This window comes from Carya illinoinensis, chromosome 16 (genome assembly GCF_018687715.1).
Source record: "Carya illinoinensis cultivar Pawnee chromosome 16, C.illinoinensisPawnee_v1, whole genome shotgun sequence".
NCBI lineage: Eukaryota > Viridiplantae > Streptophyta > Magnoliopsida > Fagales > Juglandaceae > Carya > Carya illinoinensis.
In genome coordinates, this window is record NC_056767.1 from 23,740,186 (window position 1) to 23,766,594 (window position 26,409).

Consider the following 26,409-nt stretch of genomic DNA (forward strand, 5'->3'; position numbering starts at 1 on the left):
GATCACGGTATCATTTAATAATTAATCTAGTTTTATCAGATGCTCTTGTTCTTTATCGAAAGACAACATATAGTTTGTTTAAGAGGGCTTGTATTATGTTGTGGATTAATATTGCACTCTCTTTTTTGAAGTCATTAATTAAATTGCTAGTCGCTTGATTTTAATATTGAGTGCGCTACAGACTTACAAGAGTAGGAATTAACCTTAAATGAATAATATTTGTCTAATAATAAATGAAAGCACACTAACTATTGCTGCACATCATCATGAATTTGTGGAAGGAAAAAAAGTAGACTCGCACCCTCAAATTATTGGATGTTGTATTTGCATACTTTGAACCATCATATATCCAATTATAATATAATTGTTAACATATATAGATGAAAAAGAGTTATATAGCACATCAATGTTGATGGTCGGATCATGATGATGCGATATGTTAGTTTAGGTCGTTTTATTTTTTGGTTTAAATTAGTACAAAATCACTGATGTTCTAAGGGTGCAAGTTATATTTATCATTTGGAGAAATGGTATACTGTTATACGATGTTTTGAGTTCTTTCCAACCTAATTAGAATTAATTACAAGCTTCAATAATAGAAGCAAATAAAGCAGCCGCCTGTCAAATGTACAAATGATCAGGTCAAGCAGCTCATGCGGTAGACAATATGTTCGTGCGATTGCAACATTGTAATCCAGAAGGCTCAACAATTAATGAATTTTATTTTTGTAAGCTACTTAATTATAAACAGAAGAACAAATAAATGAATAAAAATATAGACCCATTCCGAAGTCATCGACCGCCCTTCCAGTAATTTTATTTTTGTATCCCATACCAGCCTCTGTTTTGATTCATGTACAGTACTGCATGCTCCCTAGGGTTGCTACTCACCCTATAGAGGCAAATAGCAGGACCTTGGCTCTCGCACCTATCTGGGCAGGGAGCCTAATTTTGTCTCACTATCAGGCCCTTCTATTTGCTAGCGGGTGGCCCTGGTTGTCTGGACGAGCAGGCAGATTAGCCCATAAGGTTGTACAAGAACTAACGGAACCAGCAGCTGGAGTCAGGAAATATCTAGTATTTTTAGTATAAATTTTAAAAACTAAAAACTTATGGAAGATATATTAAGAAAATGATCAAATTTTAAAAAATAACAAATAAATGATCAGAGGAGGGGCAGACTGGAGGCCCCAATGCCACCATGTAAAGGGTCATGAAACTAGGCCCTGTCAGCCCATCCCAAGTAAGAAAGTATATCTTGTATTATCGTAATGAATAGATCAGTTTTCCTTTCAATTGAGTTGAAGGAACCTTCATAAAAAATATATATTATATATAGATTGGAAGAAAAACTTCTTCCATTGATCTATCTTCCTCCAAGTCAATTCACAAGACAATTAGAACAATACCAAAACACTGGAGAATTAATGTAATATAATATATAAGACGTTAGAAAGTTGATGTTATTTAAACATTAAAATTTGAATATACAATATTATAAAAACTAAGTATTATCGACAGCCAACTTTGTGACATTAATATAAAAGCTAGCGTACATTATCTTTTAATTGCACTCATTTTTTTTTTTCAAAAATATTATTAATTAGTAGTTTAAGAGATGATATTATGGCTGCTGAACTTCTTCTCAATCCTCTGGTTTGGACGATGATTTGTCTCATTTGAGATCTTTAGAGAGAGCTTACGATTATCGTGTACACTCTACTACCACTGCAGGAATTATAAGTATATATAATATCGTAATTAGCAATAATCGAGAATTAAATGGCTAAAAGAAGGGGACAAAAGCTCTTAAATTTTTTTCTTAGATGATTGCACGTAAGAGGAAGTCTAAAATTACTTCTCTATGGATTTGGCAGTGGGTGAATTTGTTCCTAACTATGGCTAATGAATATTAGATAATAATTTAGTCAACGTTCCATAATTCATGGCGTATGGTTTTATTTTTTTGATATCCTTGAGTGTCCAGACCAGTTGCGCGCACCTCGACTAATCCCACGGGGCCCTGAAGTTAACATCCAGATAAATCTCCAGTGACCTTGAGAGGACTCGAACCAGTGACTATTGGAGAGCAAACCCAAGACCTAACTAATTCATGGCGTATGGTATGTTAGGAATATAATTAATTTTGTGTCATGAACTACACCTAATCAAAAAATGTTTTGTTTTGTTTATGGTCCAAGTATTTCTAACATAATTTCATCAACTACGTACGTACCTTGCATCTTCTTCATATATATGAATTAAAAACAAAAATGCAACAACAGAAAGTACATAATTGCATGAATTAATTCTAACATAATTGCAGCATCCACTACCTTATATTTTATCCGTTTGTGCTCAGCTACATTCTTAGCAATGCAGCTGAAGGTGACTTGGGAGTGTCTTGCATGATTTGACTTGTCAACAAAATTTTATAAACTTGAATCTTACAAATTAAATCGTGTCACGTTAACAATCATCATGAGGATGTATGGCATTCTCCATACTGACTTGTGAATAGAATATGATCTCTTCAGAAATTCTTCTTTTTCCAAAGTTCTTGACCTTAACTTGGTGTTGGAAGAAGACTAATATAGACATCAAGATCAATATATAACACTAATTGGACTTGAGTGTGGATTAGTGCAACTATTTGACTCAAAGGGAGAAAATTAATAAATCAAAATAAAAACTTACTAATTTGAATGTTCCTTTATGATACAATACAATGATCATTATATATATATAGAGAGAGAGAGAAATGATAGTTGCAATCCTGAGTGCGCAAACGCCGCGCAGTTACTTTGAAATAAATAAACACAGAACCCACATGAAAAAAAATAATTTTTGAATAGTAGATCTCACTATTTTTCAATTTTTCAAAGCGACTGCATGGTTTGCATATTTCACAATTATATGTAACATTACTTATATATATATATGTATGTATTTCTTTGAAATACACGCTCTTGTATACAGGAATGAACCGAACAAATTCAGCTAGTTAAGGGAAAAGCGGGCTAAGTAAGCCTGGATGCAAAAATTAGAATTTAGTCAAACTTCATGATCGTGTCACACAAACAAGTAGAAAGATAAATGTAGAAAAACCATCACAACCATTTCCCTCATGACCTTTTCAACTACACAAGAAGTATCTATAAAACACAATAAATGAATAAAAACTCAATTTAAATGTTGATGGTGGCTTCCCACAGCCTAAGAAGTCCATTACGACCACCACTGCATATCCTTTTCCTCTCAAGGTCAGAAGCCACACATCTTACCTGGATACCACGGAATAGTAGTGCCAATGTCAAACCAGATCATAAACAAAGGACCCTGAATTTTCAAGTTGTTATATTTATTGTATTCTGTTTAGCATTTTTACCTTTTTTCATGTAAAATTAAATATCATGTACTAAAAGATACCAATCACTATGATCATTTTCCACTCTCTCGGACATAGCATATATAAGTGTCATCGATCTTTTCAGTTTGTGACAATTCACTTTTTCTAGTCCAGCTCTCGATCTCCATATAATAATATAAACTCAGCATGTGTAATTTGAGTAATATGATACAAAAAGGGAGGTAATGAACTTCTGAGATAAATATAATGTGGCTCAGAAGGACCAAGCAGGAAGTATACAAGAAAAGAAAGACAACACATACCACAGCAGCTGTTCTTGGTGGCGTACGGTAGAGTTGCCACCCTGCCATTTTTAAACTCGTGCTAGAGAAGCTACCAAGTCTCTCTTGCGGCCGATGAAAGAGAGACATAGAATTATCAGCTGCTCCAATACCCAACCAGTGTTCCCCCGCACTGATGGATAATACAGCAGCAGTATGTATGGTAACATTCTTTATGCACCTTATACCACCTGCACACAGTGCACAATTAATGCTAAAAAGTAATGTTAGATACACTCCTTTTGAAAAAGAGTGGGATCCAACATTAAAAAATTAATTTCTTCATGTGGATCCCATATTTATTCACTTTTTTGTAAAGGGAGTGGGCAGCTCTTGCGCACTGCAAACATAATATCTCAATGCTAAATGCTATTGGTAGTACCCGGTGCTTTTAGTTAGATTTACAACAATGGAGAAGACAACATCCATTTCTTCAAACATTGACAAGTAACTCTTTCATTATTCAATTAATCGTACTAGTTAAACTAATCTGCAAAGCTGCTTGATACGGACTTTCTCAACAAGTTAGCATTACCATGTCTTTTAGCACACCAACAGTACCCGTTTCCCATTTTTTGCCTCATTTTTCCCAGAAAAGTTATCCATGTTTTTGCTATATTTTGATAGACACTCATGGTTATTTAACCTGCAAGAACTAAACCTATTGTTTCTCATTGTTTCATATGTCATGTGGCAGGGAATTTGTGAGGGCTATATAAAATCGTACAAGTGCTCTCTTTTGACATGTATGTGATCACCGCATAACACTAGGATGCGAATGATTCCAAAATTTAAAGCAAAAGGTGGTGTTGCCTGATGGGCAGGTAAGTTCAATTCTATTTATGTGTAGCTGCTTTGATGAAATTTCCCAGAAGCAGCTAACATATAATGAAAAACAAACAGAAGCCACACCTCCAATGAATGGAAAGAAAAAATTTCTGTAGTCGAGATCATTAATGCTCTTACCCTCCTCATTTTCCCAAAACCGCAGCAGCCCATCAATTGAACCTGAAAAGGTCATCATTTCTCTTCTTTTAACAAATATTGGCCCAGCATGGCATGATAGAACAGCAAACAGAAAGGGTGATAAGGTTCAACCTGTTATTATTCCTCTGTCCAATGGGGAATATTCGACACATAATATTGGACCAGCATGGCAAGCAAGAACAGCTTCACAGGTCCCCTGGGAAACAGACCATGCTCTTGCAGTCCAATCATCACTACCAGTAACTAGAGTATCTCCAACCATTCTCATTGATCTGCATATTTACACAAAAGGCCAGTGTCTTAATCCCTATCCTTAACAAAATATAAATGCAAGAACGCAAATATCCCTATCCTTCAGCTCACCTAATCCATTTTGTGTGCCCTAACAGCTTGTGCATCTGCCTACCAGCACGGATGTCCCAGATATTTGCAACACTGTAACACAAGTAATAATCAATTTGGTTCTAGGCAAAAGTCAAAATGCCTGATATTAACATGTAAAATTTGATCATATAAAAAGGGCAGAAAGCATTATTGTGACTTCCAATAAACTTACACATCTCTGCCAGCAGCAGCCAAGATTCCTGTTGAGTCATCATACTCCATGCATATAACTGCACTTGAACAACGACCTACCGTCGCCACACATGTGTCAGTTCTAACATCCCACATCTTTACAGTACCATCATGGGCAGCAGTGAGGACACGTTCACCCGACAGCATGCGCACACAACTAACCTACAAGGATAAAATAGAGTAATTCAGTTACATCATCAATTGCATGTATCTTCACCACATCTCTACATAACCTCTTCATTGCTGAGAAGAAAATATAGGAAGAAAAATTCATACTAGGTATTTTTCTTAGAAGCTGCAATTATTTATGTATGTATGTATGTATGTATGTATGTATGTATTAATTCAAAATTCTCAGAGAATCAATCTCACTTCCAACCCTCTCCCCTCCTCATCCGTAAAATAAAAGGAAAATCAGAGAGGTGTAAAACATATGGAGTTAACAATGAGAGCTCAGAGACCAAGCCTAAGAAGTAACTTTAAATTATTAACCATCTATTCTTTGGTGCCATCTAAGTAGAACACATGAAAGCTTTCTTTTTACGAATACTATTTGGGGTGTTGAATTCGTTGATCCAACAATAAACTGCAGTTGTTGCTTGTCGACTCACATACTGTCTGCATACACCATTCTGATTCCATTCCTACCTTATAATCAAGTAAAATATGCACCGAATATAAAGGACCTGTCCATCATGGCCTTTTAGCTCTTCTAGAAGCTGAGTTGTTTGTTTATCCCAGACTAAAATGGACTGGTCGTCGGATCCTGATACCACCTTTAATCGATCAGAGCTAATTGCACGGATAGTTCTGCATACGAGCCAAAAAAGGAAGACATTAATCTAATTTGAGTAAAAAAACCCAATGGAGGCAAGGGGGGTGGGGCAGATTGGTTTTGATAAATCCACCCAGAAAAGAGGGAAAGAACCTGGTATGTCCTTTCAAAGTTGCCCGAAGTTCAGAACCACGAAGACTAGGATCCCATATCTTAACCTGCATGATTGTTGAAAATGAATATCCATGACATGTTTAAGACCTGCAGATATGTTATGAAATCATCGAGGAAAGAAAAAGTTAGAAGAAAATACACAAATATGCAAACTTACCGAGCAGTCTGTGCTTCCACTGATAAATAAACCTGCATCTTCACGGTCACCCACCAGATCCCACACTTCTCTTCTTGTCACACAATGTAGAGCAGTAACGGCACCACTATGACCCCGAAGTATGCGAACATTGGTTTGAATTCTCTTCTGCCCAGCAGCTGATAAATCATGTTTGCGAGGAGTCCCATTCTCATTTGTGGCTGATGCTGGAAGACAATAAACCATGTGTTGTAGCAAGATTAACTTCAAAGAATAATTAATAATACATGCATGTAATGTTAACAAAAGATGAGGAACTGTCAAGAGTAGAATTCTTTGTTTGGTTGGCAGTGTTAGTTATGATCTTGGTGGATAATTTGAGGAAGAGGACTGTTGTAATAATGTACTGGTGTTGTATGTGCAAACGAGGTGGAGAAAGCATCCATCATCTTTTACCTCACTTCGAGGTGGTTAGGATTTATGGGCATCAATATTGCACACATTTGGGATGGAATGGGTCATGCCTCAATTGGTGGTGGATTTGACAGCTTGTTAGCGCAGTTCTATGAGTAGCCACAACCAACTCAGAGGCTTGGAAGATGGTCCCCTAGCATCTAATGCAGTGTGTTTGGTGAGAATGCAATATGCTCAGACTTTTGAAGAATGTGAGAGGACAGTGATAGAAAGAGCATTATGTTCAACCCTCTTTATGTATAAATGGTGGGCCACAATAGTTTCCACTTCTATAGATTTCTAGATCTTATGGAATTATGTTCTTTTTCTTCATCCCTTTAGCTGCTTGTTACCTCGTGTACTTGGGTTGCACCCCTTTGCAGTTTGAATAGAATTTACCTAACTTCTCATGTTAACAGAAGAGGTACCTGAACTGCCAGAGTCAGAAGCCCATCGACGAACACGACTAAAAGAGTTTGATCTGGATGACGTATCTCTGCTGAACATGCTCTGAACCCAGCTCCTTCCAACACCAGAAGCCTCGGCAGGGGGTTGATTCCCATCCATTACCTCTTTTGAACGTGGGGATGCCAATCCTAGAGATGACATGGATTGGGCCTTTATAGAACTGATCCCCCAGTAAGCAACACGCAGTTGCTGGGTGTGTGATAAGAATCCTCTGAGTTTTATCTGTAACAAAGAGGGAAAGAACGTTTCAAACAAAAGAATTCATATATAAGCAAACCTTCAGAACAGTCAGATGGTGAGAGATGATTGTAATTTGCTTGTCAGGACCTATTGCTCATGTTATAAATTCAAGAATAATTCACAAGCACACTATTTCTGGATATAATTAACGTATTAATGCTAAAGATGTATTTGTGAGTTTATACAGAGGCTGAGGAGAAAAAGAAGATAGAATTTTTTGGGATTCCAATAGACTGCAGAAGATCAGAGCCACAAATTAACCACTACTCTAGGTAAAGTTTTATGCAGTGAGATGACGAAGTGTTCAAGATCATTTACAGGAAGATTAAGCACCTTCTGAGAAAAATGCAGCACTTCAAATAAAAATTCGGGTGTTGATTTGAAACCCTGATCAAATGCACTTAAGTAAAACATATATATATGGCCTCTGTTCGAAGCCTCATTCAAATTCGTGTTGAAAGAAATAGATCCAGACGACCTCTGTTTGAAGCCTTTCGAAACCACTTTTGAGTGTTCTGTACGTCAACTAGGATCTCTCTCTCTCACTCTCAGATGGACATATATACACACAGAAATGTATAGACGCACATATACACACTATAGTTGCTAAGCATATAAGACCTGGAGTATTATTTAGATAAAAGTTGAGCCTTTGGTGTGTTAAGAAGGGTCTTCTTGTTCGCATGTATTCCTTTTGTACATTCCTATAGCTTTGGCCATCATGAAACACCTCATCACAAACACAGATAAGCCAGGTAACAAGGGCATAAGCATGCCACCATAAATTACAAATGTAAAACATTGGAAATAATCAAGCAGTACAAATGGGGAGAAAAGAGAAAAAAGAAAAAGAACTTACAAACTGCTTATAACCAATGTTGTTTTTATCTGCTATTGTTTCAATCAAGTACCAAGCATCAGTATCAGAAAGTCCCAACCCAACCTTCACAGAGGGAAAAACAACAGAACTCAAAAGTATGAAGTATAACTTGCATGTAGTCGGGGTAGGGAAGTGGTAAAAGGGAAAGAAAGAACTAAATAAAAGAGAACACACGCTACCATGTGTGATGCCATCACAATTAGCTGCGTTGTAACAAGAGATGCGTAATTCGTAGAACTGGCATAAAATAACATAACAAAGTCAGAGGAATTATTTCTCACAGAAACAACTCTGATGGTCAAATATATTTCATTTCCCATTAAACCACCCCCCCCCCCTTTTCTCTCTTCCTTCTTTCTCTCCCTGGGTCCCACGAAACACCTAAAAGTTTAAGGGAATTGTATTTAGGTTCTTAGTACAGTAAAATTTCCATCTAGTTGAGACAACTTGTTTATTGATTCCACCTACATCTTAAATGGTGAGGCGATTATGAACAAAATGCTGCATAAGATGACTCATACCTCCTAATTTGCACTTTGGGCATGCCTTACCCCCTTTTATACTTTTTCCCCTTCGCTTCTCAATCAAATTTTACAGCAAATATTCCGTTTGCATACAAATATTCAGAGACATTGGACATAGATAACTAGATACGGAACAAAAATGTACAATCCCACATCCGTGCAGACTCAATTTGATCCTAGTTATGGTATGTTAGGTCCCTCAAGAAATGAAGGTTTTTATCCTTTTTAAGTAGGATGCAACAACATAAATCCTTCATTTTTTTCATTTTTCAGCAGGCACAGCACGCTGGATCTCCAAGGAATATTTTCAGTTTTCTTTTACATCTACCCTGTTATAATTCAGGAGTCATCTCCACCATGATTACAAGACAGGAAGAGGATTCCCTCCCCACCATTAATTATAATATCCTATCATCCATCCACATCTGCTGGTTGAAAATGTGGATTACAATGGAGAGATATGTTCAAAAAGAAACGTCCCAAAGCTCTGCATGTGTCAGGCAGACATAAATGTGAGCCAGCTTAGCTTGCTTGAGTTTTGGTTGATATTGAGGATAACCCACCCAAAATGCATGCCCTACCTAAATAGTTTACCAGTATTCTAATGTAGGCCAGACACACTTTTGTTTTGTCTTCTTTTGGTTTTTTGGATAAGTAAGCCAGAAGCAATTTTGTATCTCAAGGATATATGATATCCTCAACAAACAATCAGATTTTCCAACCGTACTCATTCTTAGTCCCAACATGTTCAGTTTGTTCTCTCCCAAGGGGAAAATACTGCCAAAAATAATTTGTGGATGGAACCTCAATAAAAGGAAATTTTGCTAGGACAACCCCCGTGCTATGCCTGATTTGGATTAGGACTGCACATTTTTTTAGCAATAGCTCCCTTGCGGTTTGAAATTTTTAGCAATAGGCCCTTCTGCTACAATTTTGTCCATCACTGTTTAGAAAAGCCACATGTGGTGGCTGCATGGTGGCATAGCTACCACAGGTGGTTAGAGGTCAGCCACTACAAGGTGGCCAAGATCGAGCCACCCTCATTGTGGTCCGACCTCTAGCCACCACTGGGTGGCCATGTCTCGGCCACCCATGTGGTGGCCAAGATAATATAGTTTTGTATTGGGTTGAAATTGTCAGTTTTTTTCTGTAATCCAGTAGCTTAAAATCAAAATGTCATGTGCATGGAAGAATCAATACACTTTGCAATCTGTTTGCAAAGCCTCGCCCAAAAGTAGGATCAATTTGATTTGCAGTTAGAAAATAGAAGCATAGCACAATTGTGCACTCATGCAGTCAATTGCAAAAGATTTTATTTTGAATAAAATGTATACCCCGAAAAAAAGAAAAAGAAACTAAGAGAAAACTTCAGTAGACAATAAATAATCAAATAAGTTAGAAAATTAAAACCCAAAAAGGAAGTATGGAATCCTTACTTGCTTGAAGACCTCTCCATCAGATAGTCAAAGTATCCTTCCCAGAATCTGTAAGGAAATAAAAAAGAATGGATGAAACTTCCAAATCTAAATTAGTAAACAACTCATTAGACCCCAAAAAATGAAGGTTGTTTGGTGTGAATGAAGTTGAAATCCAAAATTTCAAGGACCATGAACAATCCTGTTAATTACCAAAAAAAAGAAACTCCTTACTCTTGCAAATTTGAGGAGGAAAATATTGGGTGGCGAAGATAACAGGCACTATCTGTTTTTCCTATGCAAGTTCAACAACCCAATTTGGGAAGAAGTAAACAATAGGACTACTTTAAGGAGTTATTTATACATAATAGATTACCAAGAGCCTTTCCTAATGCCTGAGTATAATGAATCTAATCAAGGATTATTGACAAATTTAGTTAGAATATCAACAACTACGTTGAGCCACATAAGTAAAAAGTCAAGGAGATAGTGAGCACTTAAATAAAAAACAAAGGATTCCGCACAATCATCTAGTCAAAACACAGCGCATGAATCCTTAAGAGGGGGTTGTATTTGCTTGAAATTCTTAACGGTTATTTATGGACGACTATCTTTACCATTATAAGGGAAGATATTCTCATATTGAGAGGGCTTGCAAATCTTCTGTCCTCATTCTTTCATCCCATACTTCATAAAACGAGAAACAGTTACACATGAGCTTCTGAAACACAGTGAATGACAGCTGGTGGGGATACCTCACCAAAGCCTTCTAGAAAAACCTTCTATAAGAGGTACATTTTATGGTCTTCTAACAGGAAAAGGGAATGCAAAAAAAAAAGAAAAGGCTTCTAATGCACTTGTCTTTTGACTCTTTTAGTTAGCTGTATTTGTTGAAGAGATGTGGCTTCGGGGAGACATGAAGGACCTGTTTATCACCTCACAGGATAATGAATGCTAGAGTGGATAGAGGTTTTTTGTCGGGTTATCTAGTGGGGTCAAGGGATCATGCAGGTTCGTTAACATCCCATATGTTATTTTCTGGTGACAGTGAGTTTTTGTGATGCAAATGCTATACAACTCAATACTTGCGATATACTTTCTTATGTTTTGAAGTTGTTTCGAAGTTGAAGATCAATTTGGCAAAATCCAAGATTGTTCCTGTGGGTGATGTTAAAAATTTGGCTTGTGTTCCTGCTATAAAGATTCTTATTTACTGTTGAAATATTTGGGCTTGCCTTTCGGTGCTTCTTACAAAGGCAATATTCATTTGAAATGGCATACATGAAAAGATTGAATCGATATCCAAATTAAAGGAGATTTAAGCACCATGGATCTAAGATCATCCACCATTTTCTAACAATCTTCAAAATTCCAAGCGTCACATTCTTTCAACATGTTCATTCCACGCAAAGCATAACAGAACCATACGCCAAGCCTCCACACTGCAATGACTAAAATTATGAATCTTCCAACATGTCAACAACTCTAAAACCCTTGGGGCATCAACCTATGAATACCAAAAGTATAGAGTATCGAGGTCCATACTTTCCTAGGAACTTCTCAATGGATCAACATTTAATCAATTGATTCCCACTCATTTCACACATGCAGCACCAATCTATACTAAAATTCCCTGTTGGGTTTTTTTGTGTGGAGCCTGGTTCTGTTTGTGTGCAGCCCGATTTGATGACCTGACCCGACAAGATTTCCTTGTGTTTTTGGGTGGATTTTCAAGAAAAAATTTTGGACCCCCTTTGCGGAGCTCTTGAACCGACCCGACCCAATAACTAGGTTTATCCGCTAATTAGAGTCTTACCATATAAGTTGTATTATTTTGTACAGTCTCCATACTACCGCACCATGTATTCAATTTTCATCAGAATAACATCCTCCACAGCTCTGTGGACATAGGCATGTTGCCAAACCACGTAAATCTTGTGTACGTGTGATTGTTTCATTTTTATTTTACTTTTTCTCTTATTCTTCATAACATTCCCCTTCTTCTCAACTTATCAGTACGGATTTTCCCCAAATGCTGCACTCTATTCAAAGAATGTCACCCTCAATGGAGCTTTGTTCCAGCTAATAGCTTTCCAAGGAAAAGGAGTGCCTGAGGGGGGGGGGCAAAGCTTGATAAAATGTTCTGACCTCAAACTTTCTTCTTTTGGGCGGGACTCACCACATCTTATCCACTACATCACCTCTCAACCTAGTAGAGTACAAACAGTTGAAGAATGAGGAAAAGAGCTCCAATTCCCAGTCATGTGCTATCGAATACAAGGGATATTCCATTGTCTAGTGTTATTGGAAAGTTAACACGAAGATATCACGTGAAAGTTTGAACAAGTCCAAGAAAACAGCCATCAATGACTAATCAACACACCTAACGTCATGCAAAAACCTATCTGCATCCCATCTCCCACCTCAAATTTGATAAAGCTCGAGAAAACCCACCAACCCTTATATTTTTCACACACCAACCCCATAAGAACTGCTCACTTCATTAGAATTCCACCCTCCCCATGTACTGCCATACTTGACTTCTCCCATTAATCGCCCTAATGCCTCCCAATTGTAGCAATGCATCAAAGCCATTTGCCCAACAAGGCACAGTTAAAAACTAACAAATTTCTGACTCTGAGTACCCTAACATAGCTGAGTACAAATCTTAGGCCAACTAAACAGAAAGAAACTTGAAATCATTGCCAATTCTGCCCCATAAGAAATCCCTCTGAAGTCTTTTTAAATAATTGGTCCCCCTGAAGTCTTTCTATATGATTGGTCGCACTTGCTGGTATAGAGAATAGGGACAGATTGTAGGCAGGCAAGTTGGATATATGCTTTTGATCAAAGTTAGTCAGCCTTCTTTTGATGAATAGAGTTGCTTCTATCCTGCCAAACGATGATCCATCTTCTCTAGTATATCATCCAAATAGCTTGTTGCCTTGAATAGCAACCCAAACAGAAGGGAAGTCCTAAGTAATTCATAAGTAATGTCACTCTGCATACACATGCTAGCAACTAATCAAGATCGTCCACGGAACCTATAGGCATTAATTTTGATTCAGCCAAATAATCTCAAGACCTAGAACAACTTCAACACATAGAAAAGACTGCATAAGTGACGAAAATATTCCACAATATGCTCATAGAGGATCAATGTATCATTAGCAAACAAAAGTTTCAACACAAGCAACTCAACAGAACTTCTATAGCTCTCCAAAAACCATGATAGAAGTCACTATTCACAGCTACAGCCAGCATTGTTTTCTGCTCAAGACCCCCATGACAACAACAAAGAAAATAGGGGAGATAGCAGGTCCCCCGTCCCCTTGCCTCAAGCCTCTCGAACTGCTAAAGAAGTCCCAATTAACATGATCATATGCCTTCTCTAAATCCAGCTTGCACAGTACTTCTAGAGCACCAACGAAGTTTGCTACCAATGCACTCATTGGTGATAAGAACTGGATCTAGGATTTGTCTCCCTTAAATGAAGAAATTTTGAGTTGTAGACAAAACCTTTCCAACACCAATTTCATTAAGTTAGAGGACTTTGGAGATAATCTTGTACACGGCTCCAACTAGACTAATAGAGCAGAATTCCATGATGTCCACACATCTTGCTTTATTGAGTATGAGAGCAATAAAGGCCCCCAGTGTAAAACTCCCAGAAGACATTCATCAAATCAACTTTGATGATAATCTCACAACAAGTCTAGAAGAAACCCAATGAGAAACTATAGGGTCTCAGATCTTTATATCTTAAACAAAAATTTGTAAAATGCACTCTCTTCCCATTACCCACACCCAAAACAAGGTGCCAAATATTTTCGATAAAAAAATATCATGATTTATAAATGGTAAAAAGAAATTATAAGATAACAAGACTATATTGCTCAATTAATAACAAGCTACATCCAACCTGCCTTCAAACTAATTGTATATTACTTGTTTACTTTTGATTGGTAACCAGACACTGCATTTATTTGTTTCAGTTAGGTTATTATTTTCCAACTAATCCAATACAAATAGAACAAGACTACAAAATTGGAGATTAACAATCATACAAAACACGTAATAATGCATGCAATATCATGTACCAAAACCTCCTGAGCATGTACTTTGGAATGATGTATGTCTGAGTTAAACCAGCTAAGTGTGAGCGTAATGTAAAAATTAATATAGATCCAAGTCACACACATGTGGAATGCATGACAAAATTATTAAAATTAAAATTTTCTTATAACCTTATTGCGAAATTTTCTGAATGTGGCATTTTCAATTGCTAAGTATAAGATTTAGATATAAAGGAAAGAAGACAAAGTGTTGTAGAGGAATGAACACATACTGTTCTAGACGTTAACAATTCTCAATTGTCTAATATATATTAAGGTGATCTTTCAATTTCTTTTAAATTAAATGATAAAATAAATGGTCATTCAATGTAGGACTAAATGACGTGCCTCAACCAAAACAAAGCTATAGCTTTGAAAATTATATATGTTGTCTAATATTTATTAACATGAACTTTCATTATCTTCTAAATTTAAATGATCAAATTGATGGTCATTTAATGTAGGACTGTACATCATGGCTCAACCAGAACAAAGTTCTTGTTTTAGAAATTATGTGTCAAATATAAAAGCATAAAGTAGCTTAAGAAATCAAACTATTTCATGTTCATGTGAAATATTGAAAATGATGGGTAAAAAGAATTCAAAGCACGCATACCATAACTCCTAAGTTTGAGAAGGAAAAAAAGATTGGAAGTATTATGAAAAAAAATCTGGTAAAATCTAGCCTGCAACTCATACCGTAATTCCTCCCATATAGAGATAGAGATAAGATGTCGTTGGATGTAGTCTGAAACATTATTAGCATCTTTCTTATACATTTCAGCCGAGACTTCAAGAGCATCTCTGATAGTCATCACATCATTCCGAGAGGTTGCACGACTGATTGCCGTTTTAAGCTGAATTTATATATCAATTGTAATTAGAGAGAGGAAGAGGTATTGGAGTCACAAACATATAAAATCCATATAAAATGTATTGCAGTAAAGAGCAAAGTGGTGCATAATGCATCTTTAGGGGAAATTCCGGGCATTGCTTTGTTTCTGTAAGTCATAATATGTATAGAACAAGTAAATTAGTTTCAATGAAGTATTCCAACAAACTAAATTAAAAAATTGGCCTTTGATTGCTTGTATTCTGAACCTTGATATATGGATTACTAAGAATGTCAAAAGTGAATTGAAGAAATTAAATGACGCGACCAAATGCAGTGGAGCTTTCTAACTTCTGAAATTTATATACTTATATACTCCTATATTCAATCAATTTCCAGGGAACTTTGACTTAAACTATACATACTAGTTCTTTAACTGCAATAAACTGTTCCTGTGTCAGCAGACAATGCCATCCCTGAGAGCATAAACCCAGTGCAAAGTCAGCTTAATGCCACAAAATAGTAGAGGTAACAGGAACAACAACAACAATAGTAATAAACATAATTGCATTCTAGACCTACATACCGAATGTATATGCTCTCTGATACATTCAACAAACCCACTACCACCAATTCCCTCTGCATCAGATTCAATCATAGCTGCAAAAAGCCAACAAATAGATATTGTTATGGGACTCTTATAACTATTAAAGTAGATTTTGAATTAGTAACTGAGACATAAAGAGTTCTCCTATAATGTTAATGAGATCGTTAGTATTTACTGGAGCGTACCAAGGATTGTGCCATACTCGAAAGATGAAAGAGGATCATCAGTTGCTCCCAATTTCAGAAGTCGCAACCATAAACCCTATTTAAGAACAAAACCACAACACTTGAAATAGAAGTGCAAAGGACAATGGTAAAGAGGCTCTTATAACACTTTCAGAATCAGAAGAACAGCAACAAATCAACAGAACTACATTTCTAGGGGCTATCGGACTAAAGGAATTTTCCCTTGAAATTACCCAAGGTGCACTTGAGGAAAACTACTTACCGAGTGCCTCACCCTTAAGATTAGTCGGGACTTTTTTCTCAAACACCCGGATCCAATAAATAAAATGATAATAATAGAGTAACCCATATACAATTTTCTTTAAAAGTTTTATTTTAGGAATTTTTCCCACAGACAATCAATTGTTGCAATGAAGGATTTCATTTCATGATCAGCTCCATTGGTTTACTGCCTTATATTAAACTGCAACTCTTTGATGATCCCAGAGAAACATATAACATCAAGAGCTCAATTCTCATTAGTTAGGCAAATGCTCCCCTCCCCCCGGCAAAAAAGAAACCTAAAAACAATGTAAAATAGTACATATGATGCGTTTAATAAAAAGCAGCCAAAAGCTTAAACTTAATGTCCTCATTTGCAGTAGTGGCTAGTGAAAATAAGGAATAAGCAATATCAGAACAGTCACCCCTCAAACCCCAGCATATTAACATTTTAAACCTTAAATGTCAAAACAAAAACCGGGTAACCAGATAAATTAGATATTATCTGATAACAACTGCTTGTTTATTGACCATTATACAAAGTAAATGAAAAGAAGCATTCAACCATGAAATCAACTCAATATAGGGTATTTCATACATGGAAAACTCCAACACAAATGCAAAGGGAAAAAAATAAAATGAAAAAAGGTTTCACCTGCAGCTTCACTTTTATATCCAAAACCATGAGCTCCCTTTCCGCCTGTAAAAATAAGAACCAAACAAGTGAAATCAGATCAGGAAAATTCTAAGGTTCGACCGGAAAACTAATTAGGGTATGTTGGGCATGATGTAAAGAACTTACAGCCCTCTCCAATGGACTGAGACTTTTTTCTGCTTTGGAACTCTTACCCGCGAGTATAGAAGGTGAACTGATGAAGATAGATACATATTAAGGGTTGCACTAAAAGGCATGATGATCTGTATACAATATATCAAACAAAAGAGTATTTTAAACTTGTCATGTAAAAATATAAACCTAGGAGTATGCTTTCCAGAGTATTGAAAAGCTCCACTTGCTGCTGCAAGAATCTGCCTCCGCTTTTCTTCTTGCTCTTCTGTTCTAATGTTTGAGGGGAACCGATCATAAGTATATTTGGCACCTGATCCTGAAGAACGAAAAAGAAAATGTGAAAATGAATATTACCAACTCCAATTTGAACAACTTTTGTCTCCTTATAAAGTATTGATTTATACAACAGGAAATCTCAACAAAAATGGACATCAAATATACCTGATATTCCCACATCAGGATCGGATATTGTTATAATCTCAGGCTCTACCAAAGATGAAGGAAGTATTGAAATAGGATTTTGACCCCTTCCAATTGCATCTTGTAACTTGTCAAGGAGATTATTATTATTTTCACCAGAGCCCAGACCTCTCTCCAAATGATCCAAGAAACCATTAGACTCTAGAAACTGTGTTATCTGTAAAAACCAACAAAGAGAGACACAGTTCAGAAATATTGAATTCTCAACATGTATTAGTAAATCTCAAGTGAAAAAAAAATATATATTATTTATTCAATAGACAGCATTCACTTCATTATCTAAAGCTGATGATAGAGAGAACAAAAACATCCACAATAGCAATTGTAAAATTCAAAGAATTAAGTTGGAAATCAGAACAGAAAAATGAGTGGAACAACATAAGATCACCATAGGCTCTGATGGTTGGTTGGTTGACCGAGAGCGCCTCCTTAGAAATGCTTGAGTGTTGAAGACTTGACTTGCTGTATTTTCCTGAGATGATTTTACCAAACAACCAAAACACAAAAAATTGAAATGAATGAATGGAAGTTTACAGAATAAATCCACAGTGTAAGATACAAGATAAAAGTTCCATACAATGAAATTCCGGTAGCCACTCAAAAGTGAAGCGAAGAACTTTAGGAATATTAACCTGCACGTACATATTCCATGGATAGAATCAGACTTTCCCTGTCAGATTTGATCAATACTGCAGTTCTTTATGTGATAAAACAATTTGCATCGGCATATTAAAGCATCACCATTCGTACAAGATAAGTAATCTTACAGAAGTTTCAACAGAGTGAACAAGCAGTAACCAAAATAGATATCATTATTTTATTTAAGAAAAAAAAGGCAAACTAATTGACAACTTTATAATGTCAATACATGTACATATGCCCTTGCTTTAAAATTGACGTTGCAGATCTATTTTGTAGATTCTGAAATATCTACTAGGCACATTTTTCTCAGTTAACATGCAAGTTGGCTATAAGATCCACCTGACAAAATTAAAAAGGATAAACAAATCATATGAAAAAAAGAACGGATTAAAAGATTGAAAAAAGGAACCAATCACTCAAGCCTATAAAGCAATGGATCTTTCATACGAAAAACATTGCAACAATCTGGTTATTAAAAAGATCATATCCTAAGAATGCCAATGGGAAAAGTTTAGCCAGCTTCATCTGTCCATAAGGTTGATAGCTTTTATCTTATAGGTAATAAGATTGAGAGTCTAACTTTAGAAAACAATTATACCCTAATTGCTCACAGAAATTAGAATTGTCAAGGAATTTACCTCTTAGACCACAAAATTAAAATTTTCAATTTTGAGCAACGAGATAAGCAAGTACAAATTAGAATTTTCAAAGCACAACACACTGAAAATTTAAAGGTCCACTTCGATTAAAAACAAAGTAAAGCTTCACATTCTCCTAAAATGTTCATGCAGTCAGTCATAAAGAACAACCATCAAGCTAAAAACTAGAGCAGGCATCAAACAGAAATGGGATTCTAGTAATTTACCAATGTAATTGTTACAAACCTCCCTTTAATCTGCTGAACAAGTGCAAGAAAAACTCTACGGAAACACTCTGGAAACTTAAACCAGTAATCATCATAAAGCAGAATTGTTCTGTTAATTTTGAACAGAGACCACCTTCCAGAATTAAAGCATACAAAATCATAAATTTGTAACAACACAAATGCAAAGTGTCCCCCAAAACAATATATTTCTTTACATGTTACTTAACAAAAGATTGTTTACATGTTGAAAACTGAAATAATTGGCTCCAAAAAAGTAAGAATCCACCATAAACATTTCACATGGGGTCCAAGTATCACCTAAGTTTAAGGTCATGATCCTCTCCCCAAGGTTTGTTGCCACATATAGATGATTTCTCAGATGCATTATATGGGCCATCCATCTGATCTATCCCCACAACATTGGGATACAACAACTGCATGATCTCCTCACGCAAAGAGCTTCGTTCTGGCTCTGGAATAGGGGGAATTTCCTCCGATGTGGTGATTCGATTATACTCGAGGTCTACCACAACTACCTATAGTTGGGGAAATATTACCGATTAAATTGAGTTAAATTCAAGAAAGTATGTCATGCACAAACAATGTGAGACTATGCAGCATCAGTTAGGAAATAAAAAAGAGCAATGATTTGTGCACAGACGAGTTGCATGGAAATCACAAGGACCAAGACCAAAAACTACCATTCATGTGAACAGTTATAAACAGTAAATGTTTTCCTCTTGGTCTGTAAAAATTCCATGCAACTCGTCTGTGGACATAGTCCGATTCATAAAAAAACTAGCAAGATAATCGTTAAGCTCAAATATTGATAATGACTCCTCTCGTAGTAATGAAAACAAAATCTTATATGCACTAATCAACATTTTTTTATGTTGTCTATCAATACTACATGAATAATTGGGAATGCTATTCTAGACCATGATAGAAACCAACAGTCCTGAAAGTTTAAGCAATAAGAAGTGAGCAAGTTAAGCTCTACGTTAGTCTGACCTCAAACTATGTGATCTACAACAACATATGCCAAATTTGAAAAGTCAAATGTACGAAAATTTTAATTCTTAAATTACCTCTTGGAGGGTAATTTTTAAAATGTTCTGCAAACAACTTATAATATGTTCTAGCATTGGAGAGTTAGTTTTGGTAAATTATAACCATTTAAAAAGTTAGAGAATCCAGGAAGCCTGACCTAAAAAAATAAGATGGAAGCATGCTAACTATGCGCTAGGTCACCATGTTAAAACCCCTAGAAAAGTGGCCTCGGGAAAAACCTCGACATTGCCCTTGGGAGGCAAGGACAGCACCATGGCCAGCTTACAAGCATGCCTTGGCCTGTGCCGTGACACGCACGGGGCGCCCAGCATGCAAGCCAGCAAGGTTAGTAGCCACGAGCAGCCTAGCACACGGCCTAGCATATGCTCATGCCCATGTCAAGCCCTTGCGAGTGCACCCCCATGCGCACATCCTTGCATGTGCCCCGCGCCACACGCAAGCTAGGTTAGTGGGATGCCTGCGAAGCTCCAGCTCGTGCCTTGCAGTCTAGGCCAGTAGCATACCATCCAGCGCATGGCTCCAGTCCATGCCTTGTAGCTTCAAAGCACAGGCCACCAGCCTGGGCCATGCAAACCCAACGCCGAGGCCACCAACCTGGGCCATGTAGCACGCATACATGGCTCATCACCAGCAGGCCTTGCATGGCACCATGCCATGCCCATCAGCAAACCATGTTGTGCCACCTAGCCATGGACCAAACCGAAAGCCACCATGCACCATTCTAGCCCACCATGGGCTTATACATGCCACAGCCAACTTGGCTCATGCCACTACGTTATTTCCTTTTTATTTATTTTATTTTTATTTATATACTTCCAAGGGACCTATTGGGGGTTTCCAATTTGTAACTCTTATAAATAGGACCCTTAGTCTTTTCTTTTACATCTTTTGACAAATTCCTGTTGGACGGCTTGTTCTTGAGATCATCTATTTCAATGCTTAGTGGGGGTGCAATTAGTGACCTAAGTGTTACCGTATACACTTTAGGAATTTATATAATTTAGGACTTCTCTATTAATATTAGCCATATAGATATATTACCATGTATATAAGCTAAATAATAGGGATTAGTTAGGGGCTCCGTGTATAGCATTTGACTATTTTCCATGTATAGAACTAACACATTGATAAGAAAAAGGGGGCTGAAAGTCAGAGAGCACTTTTGACAAAAACCTCTCTTCGTATATTTCTTCTCATTCTGACATGGTATCAAGAGCAGGTTTGATGGCTTGCCTCCTTTGCAATTTTTTTCCTCTCATGGGGGTATTTAGGTGTTGATTTCGGCAGTCTGTGGCTATTTTTTTGGTTCTTGGGTTTCTGTCGGCATCAAAAGTGGGTGCTTTGGTTCTGTTCTTGCTGTTGGCACCATCGGTTGCATTTTCCAGTTCTGGGCTCTTGTTTTCGGCGCCGTCTGTGGTGTTTTCTGGTATGGTCTCTTGTTTTCGGCACCTCTAGTAGTGATTTCTTGTTAGTTGTGGCTTTCGGAGATCTCTATTGTCGTCCCTGGTTGTGCTTCTTTCAGCGCAATAAATTTTCTGGTGCGTGATTCTTTGTGAATTTTTTTTTTTCCACGGTGCAAGTTACAATTTTCTGGTGGGATATTCTCTCTGCCTCTTGGTTGCATCATGTCATCAGATAAATTGGAATCGTTCCATATTAGATTTACTGGCAAAAATTATTCTGCTTGGGAGTTTCAATTTAAATTATTTGTGAAAGGAAAAGAATTGTGGGGTCATATTGATGGGAGTGCTCCCGCACCTCAAGATGTCGAGGCTTTGTCTAAGTGGGAAATTAAGGATGCTCGGGTTATGACTTGGATCCTTAGCTCGGTTGAGCCTCATCTTGTTCTCAATTTGAAGCCTTATAAAACCGCTGCTGCTATGTGGAATTATCTCAACACAGTAATCAAAACAACTCCGCTAGGAGATTTCAATTAGAGTATGAGATGGCTAATTTCACACAAGTCTCTCAATTGAGGAATATTTTTCTGGTTTTCAAACCCTTTGGGCTGATTATTCGGATATTGTTTATGCTAATGTTCCCGCTGCAGCTCTCTCTGCTGTCCAGGCAGTGCATGCAACCAGCAAGCGCGATCAATTCTTGATGAAGCTACGACCTGACTTTGAAATTGCATGGTCTAATCTGATGAATCGCCATCCTGTACCATCTCCGGATGCCTGTTTGAGTGAACTTCTTCGTGAGGAGCAGCGTATTGTAACTCAGGCTGCCATGGAACATCGGGCTAATGTTAGTGCACCTGTTTCTGTGGCTTATGCAGCACAAGGGAGGAATAAGGCTAGAGATATGCGTGCTGTCCAGTGCTTTAGTTGTAAAGCTTTTGGTCATATTGCTCGGGATTGTCTCAAGAAGTTCTGTAACTACTGCAAGAAATAGGGTCATATCATCTCTGCTTGTCCCATTCAACCTGAACGGAAGCAGGGTACTGCCTATCATGCCTCCACTGGTGCCTCTTGTTCTACTGCATTGCCTGCTGCCTCACCGGTTGTTCCTATTCCTTCTCCTACAGCCTTAGCAAACCCGAACACACTCACTCTTGAAATGGTACAACAGATGATCATTTCTGCTTTTTCTGCTTTTGGACTCTCAGGTAATCATAGAGTTTCTTCTACGCCATGGTATTTTAACTCTGGAGCCTCTAACCATATGACCAATACTGTTGTTCCTCTTTCCAATGTCACAAATTATGATGGAAATCTGAAAATTAGCACCGCTGATGGCAGTTCTCTGCCTATCAGTGCTGTTGGTGATCTTTCCTCTTCCTTAACTAATGTTTTTGTGTCTCCTGACCTCTCCACAAATCTTATTTTTGTTGGTCAATTGGTTGATAATAATTGGAATATCCATTTCTCTCGTTCTGGTTGTGTTGTGCAGGATCAAGTGTCAGGGAAGATGATCGCGAAGGGCCTAAAGTGGGACGACTCTTTCCTCTTCATATTTCTCCTCCCACTATTATTCCTAGTTTTCCTTTACTTTCATTTGCATGTAATATTGTTGGTTCTGGAAATAAGATGTGGCATAGACGTCTAGGCCACCCACACTCTGATGTACTTCGTACTTTGTTTAATTCTGGATTATTGGGAAATAAAGCATGTTCTTCTCTTTATCTTTCTTTTGATTGTACATCTTGCAAACTTGGCAAAAGTAAAGTTCTACCCTTTCCTCATCATGCATCTCGTGCCTCACAATGTTTTGATGTTATTCATAGTGATCTTTGGGGGATTGCACCTATTTTTTCTCATGCGCATTACAAGTACTTTGTTACTTTCATTGATGACTTTAGTCGCTTTACTTGGGTTTACTTCCTCCAGGCTAAGGCTGAAGTTTTTTCAGTCTTTAAGCGCTTTCTTGTACTTCTTGAGACTCAATTCTCTGCCAGCATCAAAGTTTTGCGCTCTGATTCTAGCGATGAATATATGTCTAATGAGTTTCAGAACTTTCTTCAAAGCAAAGGGATCTTCTCTCAGCGTTCTTGTCCTTTAACACCACAACAAAACGGTGTTGCTGAGAGGAAAAATCGTCACCTTCTTGATGTGGTAAGAACTATTTTACTTGAATCATCTGTTCCTCCTCGTTTTTTATGTGAAGCACTTTCTACTGCTGTTCATTTGATCAATCGCTTACCCTCTCCTACGTTAAATCATGTTTCTCCTTTCTTTAAGTTGTTTGGTCATTCTTCTTCATATTCTGATCTTCGTACTTTTGGTTTTGTTTGTTTTGTGCATCTCCCTACTCATGAACGTCATAAACTTACTGCTCAACTGTTAAGTGTGTTTTTCTTGGTTATGCTATCCCTCAAAAGGGTTATGTTTGTTATGATCCTTATGCTCCTCGTATACGGGTTTCTAGGAATGTGATTTTCTTTGAAAATCAATATTTCTTTCCATCTCATGTTGAGCTGCCATCTACATCTTTATCTCTTCTGCCTAGTTTTTCTGATTCCCCAACACTTGTAGAAAGGTTTAAACCTGGTTTTGTGTATGGAAGACGTAGTCGACATGAGTCTGGTTCCACTTCCTCTGTGCCCCCTTCCGATCTTGACTCAGCACCTGATCCTGCTCCTGCTTCCACCACTCTTCGTCGGTCTACTCATCTTTCTCGACCCCCTGATTGGTATGGTTTCTTCTCTCCTGTCTCTCTTGTCACTACTTTATCCACTATTTCAATTCCCTCTTGCTACAAACAAGCCATGGAACATAAGTGTTGGCAAAATGCAATGCAAGTAGAACTTCAAGCACTTGAGGAGAATCACACTTGGGATATTGTTTCTTGTCCTCCTACAGTCAAACCTATTGGGAGTAAATGGGTTTTCTCTGTAAAACTTCGTTCTGATGGCTCTTTGGACCAGTACAAAGCTTGCCTTGTAGCTTTGGGTAACAAACAGGAATATGGGATTGATTATGAGGAGACATTTGCTCCTGTTGCCAAAATGACCACCATTCGAACCATCTTAGCTATTGCCGCTTCACAGTCGTGGCAACTGCATCAAATGGATGTGAAGAATGTCTTTCTTCATGGTGATCTCCAGGAAGAGATTTACATGAAGCTTCCCTCTGGTATGACTACTTCTTCTCCTCATGATGTATGTAAGCTAAGGCATTCTCTATATGTGCTCAAGCAAGCACCCCAGGCTTGGTTTGAGAAGTTTCGCAGTACACTTCTTTCCTTCAGTTTTACACAAAGTCAGTATGATTCTTCTCTCTTTTTCCACACGTCTGCATCGGGTATAGTCCTTCTCTTGGTTTATGTGGATGATATTATCATTACTGGTACTAACTATAGTTTGATTAATAAGCTTCAGCAACTGTTACATACAACTTTCCATATGAAAGATCTTGGCCAGCTCACATACTTCTTAGGATTAGAAGTTCATCATCGGGCCAATGGTATTTTCGTGAACCAGCATAAGTATATTCAAGATCTTATCACTTTGGCTGGTTTGGAGGACACTTCTTCTATTGATACTCCTATGGAGGTAAATGTCAAATAAAGGAAAGATGAAGGAAACCTTCTAGATGATCCTACTCTCTATCGGCGCCTGGTTGGGAGTCTTATCTACTTGACCACTACGTGACCTGATATCTCCTATGTTGTTCATCAGGTCAGTCAGTTTATGTCTTCTCCTCGGCATCTCCATCTTGCTGCAGTTTGACGCATCATTCGCTATCTTCGAGGTTCACCCACTCGTGGGTTGTTCTTTCCCACTGGCTCATCTCTTCAACTTGTTGCCTATAGTAATGCTGATTGGGCTGGGTGTCCGGATACACGTCGATCTACTACGGGTTGGTGTATGTTTTTAGGTGATGCCTTAATTTCTTGGAGGTGTAAGAAACAAGATCGTGTTTCTAAATCCTCTACTGAGGCCGAGTATCGTGCCATGTCTACTGCTTGTTCTGAAATTGTATGGCTACGCGGTCTTTTTGAGGAGCTTGGGTTTCCTCAGACTACTTCTACCCCTCTTCATGTTGATAACACTAGTGCTATTCAGATTGCCACCAATCCCGTTTTCCATGAACGCACCAAGCACATTGAAATTGATTGTCATTCTATTCGAGATACCTTGGAAAGTCGGGTGACATCTCTTCCTCACATCTCTTCTGATCTCCAAGTGGCTGATGTCTTCACCAAAGTTATGACTCGACAGTGGCATCAATTTCTTGTTGGCAAATTGTTGCTGGTTAACTTACCAACATCAATTTGAGGGGGGATGTTACCGTATACACTTTAGGAATTTATATAATTTAGGACTTCTCTATTAATATTAGCCGTATAGATATATTACCATGTATATAGGCTAAATACTAGGGATTAGTTAGGGGCTCCGTGTATAGCATTTGACTATTTTCCATGTATAGAACTGACACATTGATAAGAAAAAGGGGGCTGAAAGTCAGAGAGCACTTTTGCCAAAAACCTCTCTTCGTATATTTATTCTCTTTAGTTTTTGACACTAAGGAGAGAATCACACTTTACAATCCGTGAATAAGTGTGATTCAAGTTATCAATCTTATGAGTATTATTCATTCACTTTCTTGTCTTCCATTTTCTCTCCATTGATCTTATTATTTTATGTGCATTGTTCTTGAATTGTTCTTGAGTTGTTCTTAAGAACACATTGTGTTCTTCGGTTGTTCATTGCCATAATCCACCATTTGCCTCATTTGATCCATCCAAACACTTAGTGTCGCCCACTATAGTGTTTGCCCTAGCCCCCATTCCATAAAT

The 26,409-nt window shown here is 37.5% G+C and overlaps 1 protein-coding gene across 4 annotated transcripts in view; it reads right to left on the minus strand.

The window, feature by feature from the left end:
* Positions 1-3,004: 3,004 nt before the first annotated feature.
* LOC122299240 (DENN domain and WD repeat-containing protein SCD1-like) overlaps positions 3,005-26,409 on the minus strand; it is a 34,232-nt gene continuing 10,827 nt past the window's right edge. For 3 of the 4 annotated variants that reach the window (XM_043109343.1, XM_043109344.1, XM_043109342.1), the window contains 24 exons: positions 19,414-19,631; positions 18,166-18,220; positions 17,977-18,060; positions 17,550-17,745; positions 17,295-17,424; positions 17,121-17,187; positions 16,974-17,018; positions 16,058-16,133; positions 15,852-15,925; positions 15,691-15,741; positions 15,133-15,290; positions 10,340-10,387; positions 8,559-8,616; positions 8,359-8,442; positions 7,220-7,481; positions 6,360-6,565; positions 6,182-6,246; positions 5,940-6,063; positions 5,234-5,415; positions 5,041-5,112; positions 4,789-4,949; positions 4,657-4,698; positions 3,673-3,881; positions 3,005-3,284 (listed from right to left, as the gene is read on the minus strand). In XM_043109343.1, coding sequence (XP_042965277.1) covers positions 3,189-3,284; positions 3,673-3,881; positions 4,657-4,698; positions 4,789-4,949; positions 5,041-5,112; positions 5,234-5,415; positions 5,940-6,063; positions 6,182-6,246; positions 6,360-6,565; positions 7,220-7,481; positions 8,359-8,442; positions 8,559-8,616; positions 10,340-10,387; positions 15,133-15,290; positions 15,691-15,741; positions 15,852-15,925; positions 16,058-16,133; positions 16,974-17,018; positions 17,121-17,187; positions 17,295-17,424; positions 17,550-17,745; positions 17,977-18,060; positions 18,166-18,220; positions 19,414-19,631 — 2,763 coding nt within the window. In that variant the 3' untranslated portion in view covers positions 3,005-3,188. Of the gene's footprint in view, positions 3,285-3,672; positions 3,882-4,656; positions 4,699-4,788; positions 4,950-5,040; positions 5,113-5,233; positions 5,416-5,901; positions 6,064-6,181; positions 6,247-6,359; positions 6,566-7,219; positions 7,482-8,358; positions 8,443-8,558; positions 8,617-10,339; positions 10,388-15,132; positions 15,291-15,690; positions 15,742-15,851; positions 15,926-16,057; positions 16,134-16,973; positions 17,019-17,120; positions 17,188-17,294; positions 17,425-17,549; positions 17,746-17,976; positions 18,061-18,165; positions 18,221-19,413; positions 19,632-26,409 lie in introns of those variants that run through there. The other variant, XM_043109346.1, reaches the window with a different exon arrangement.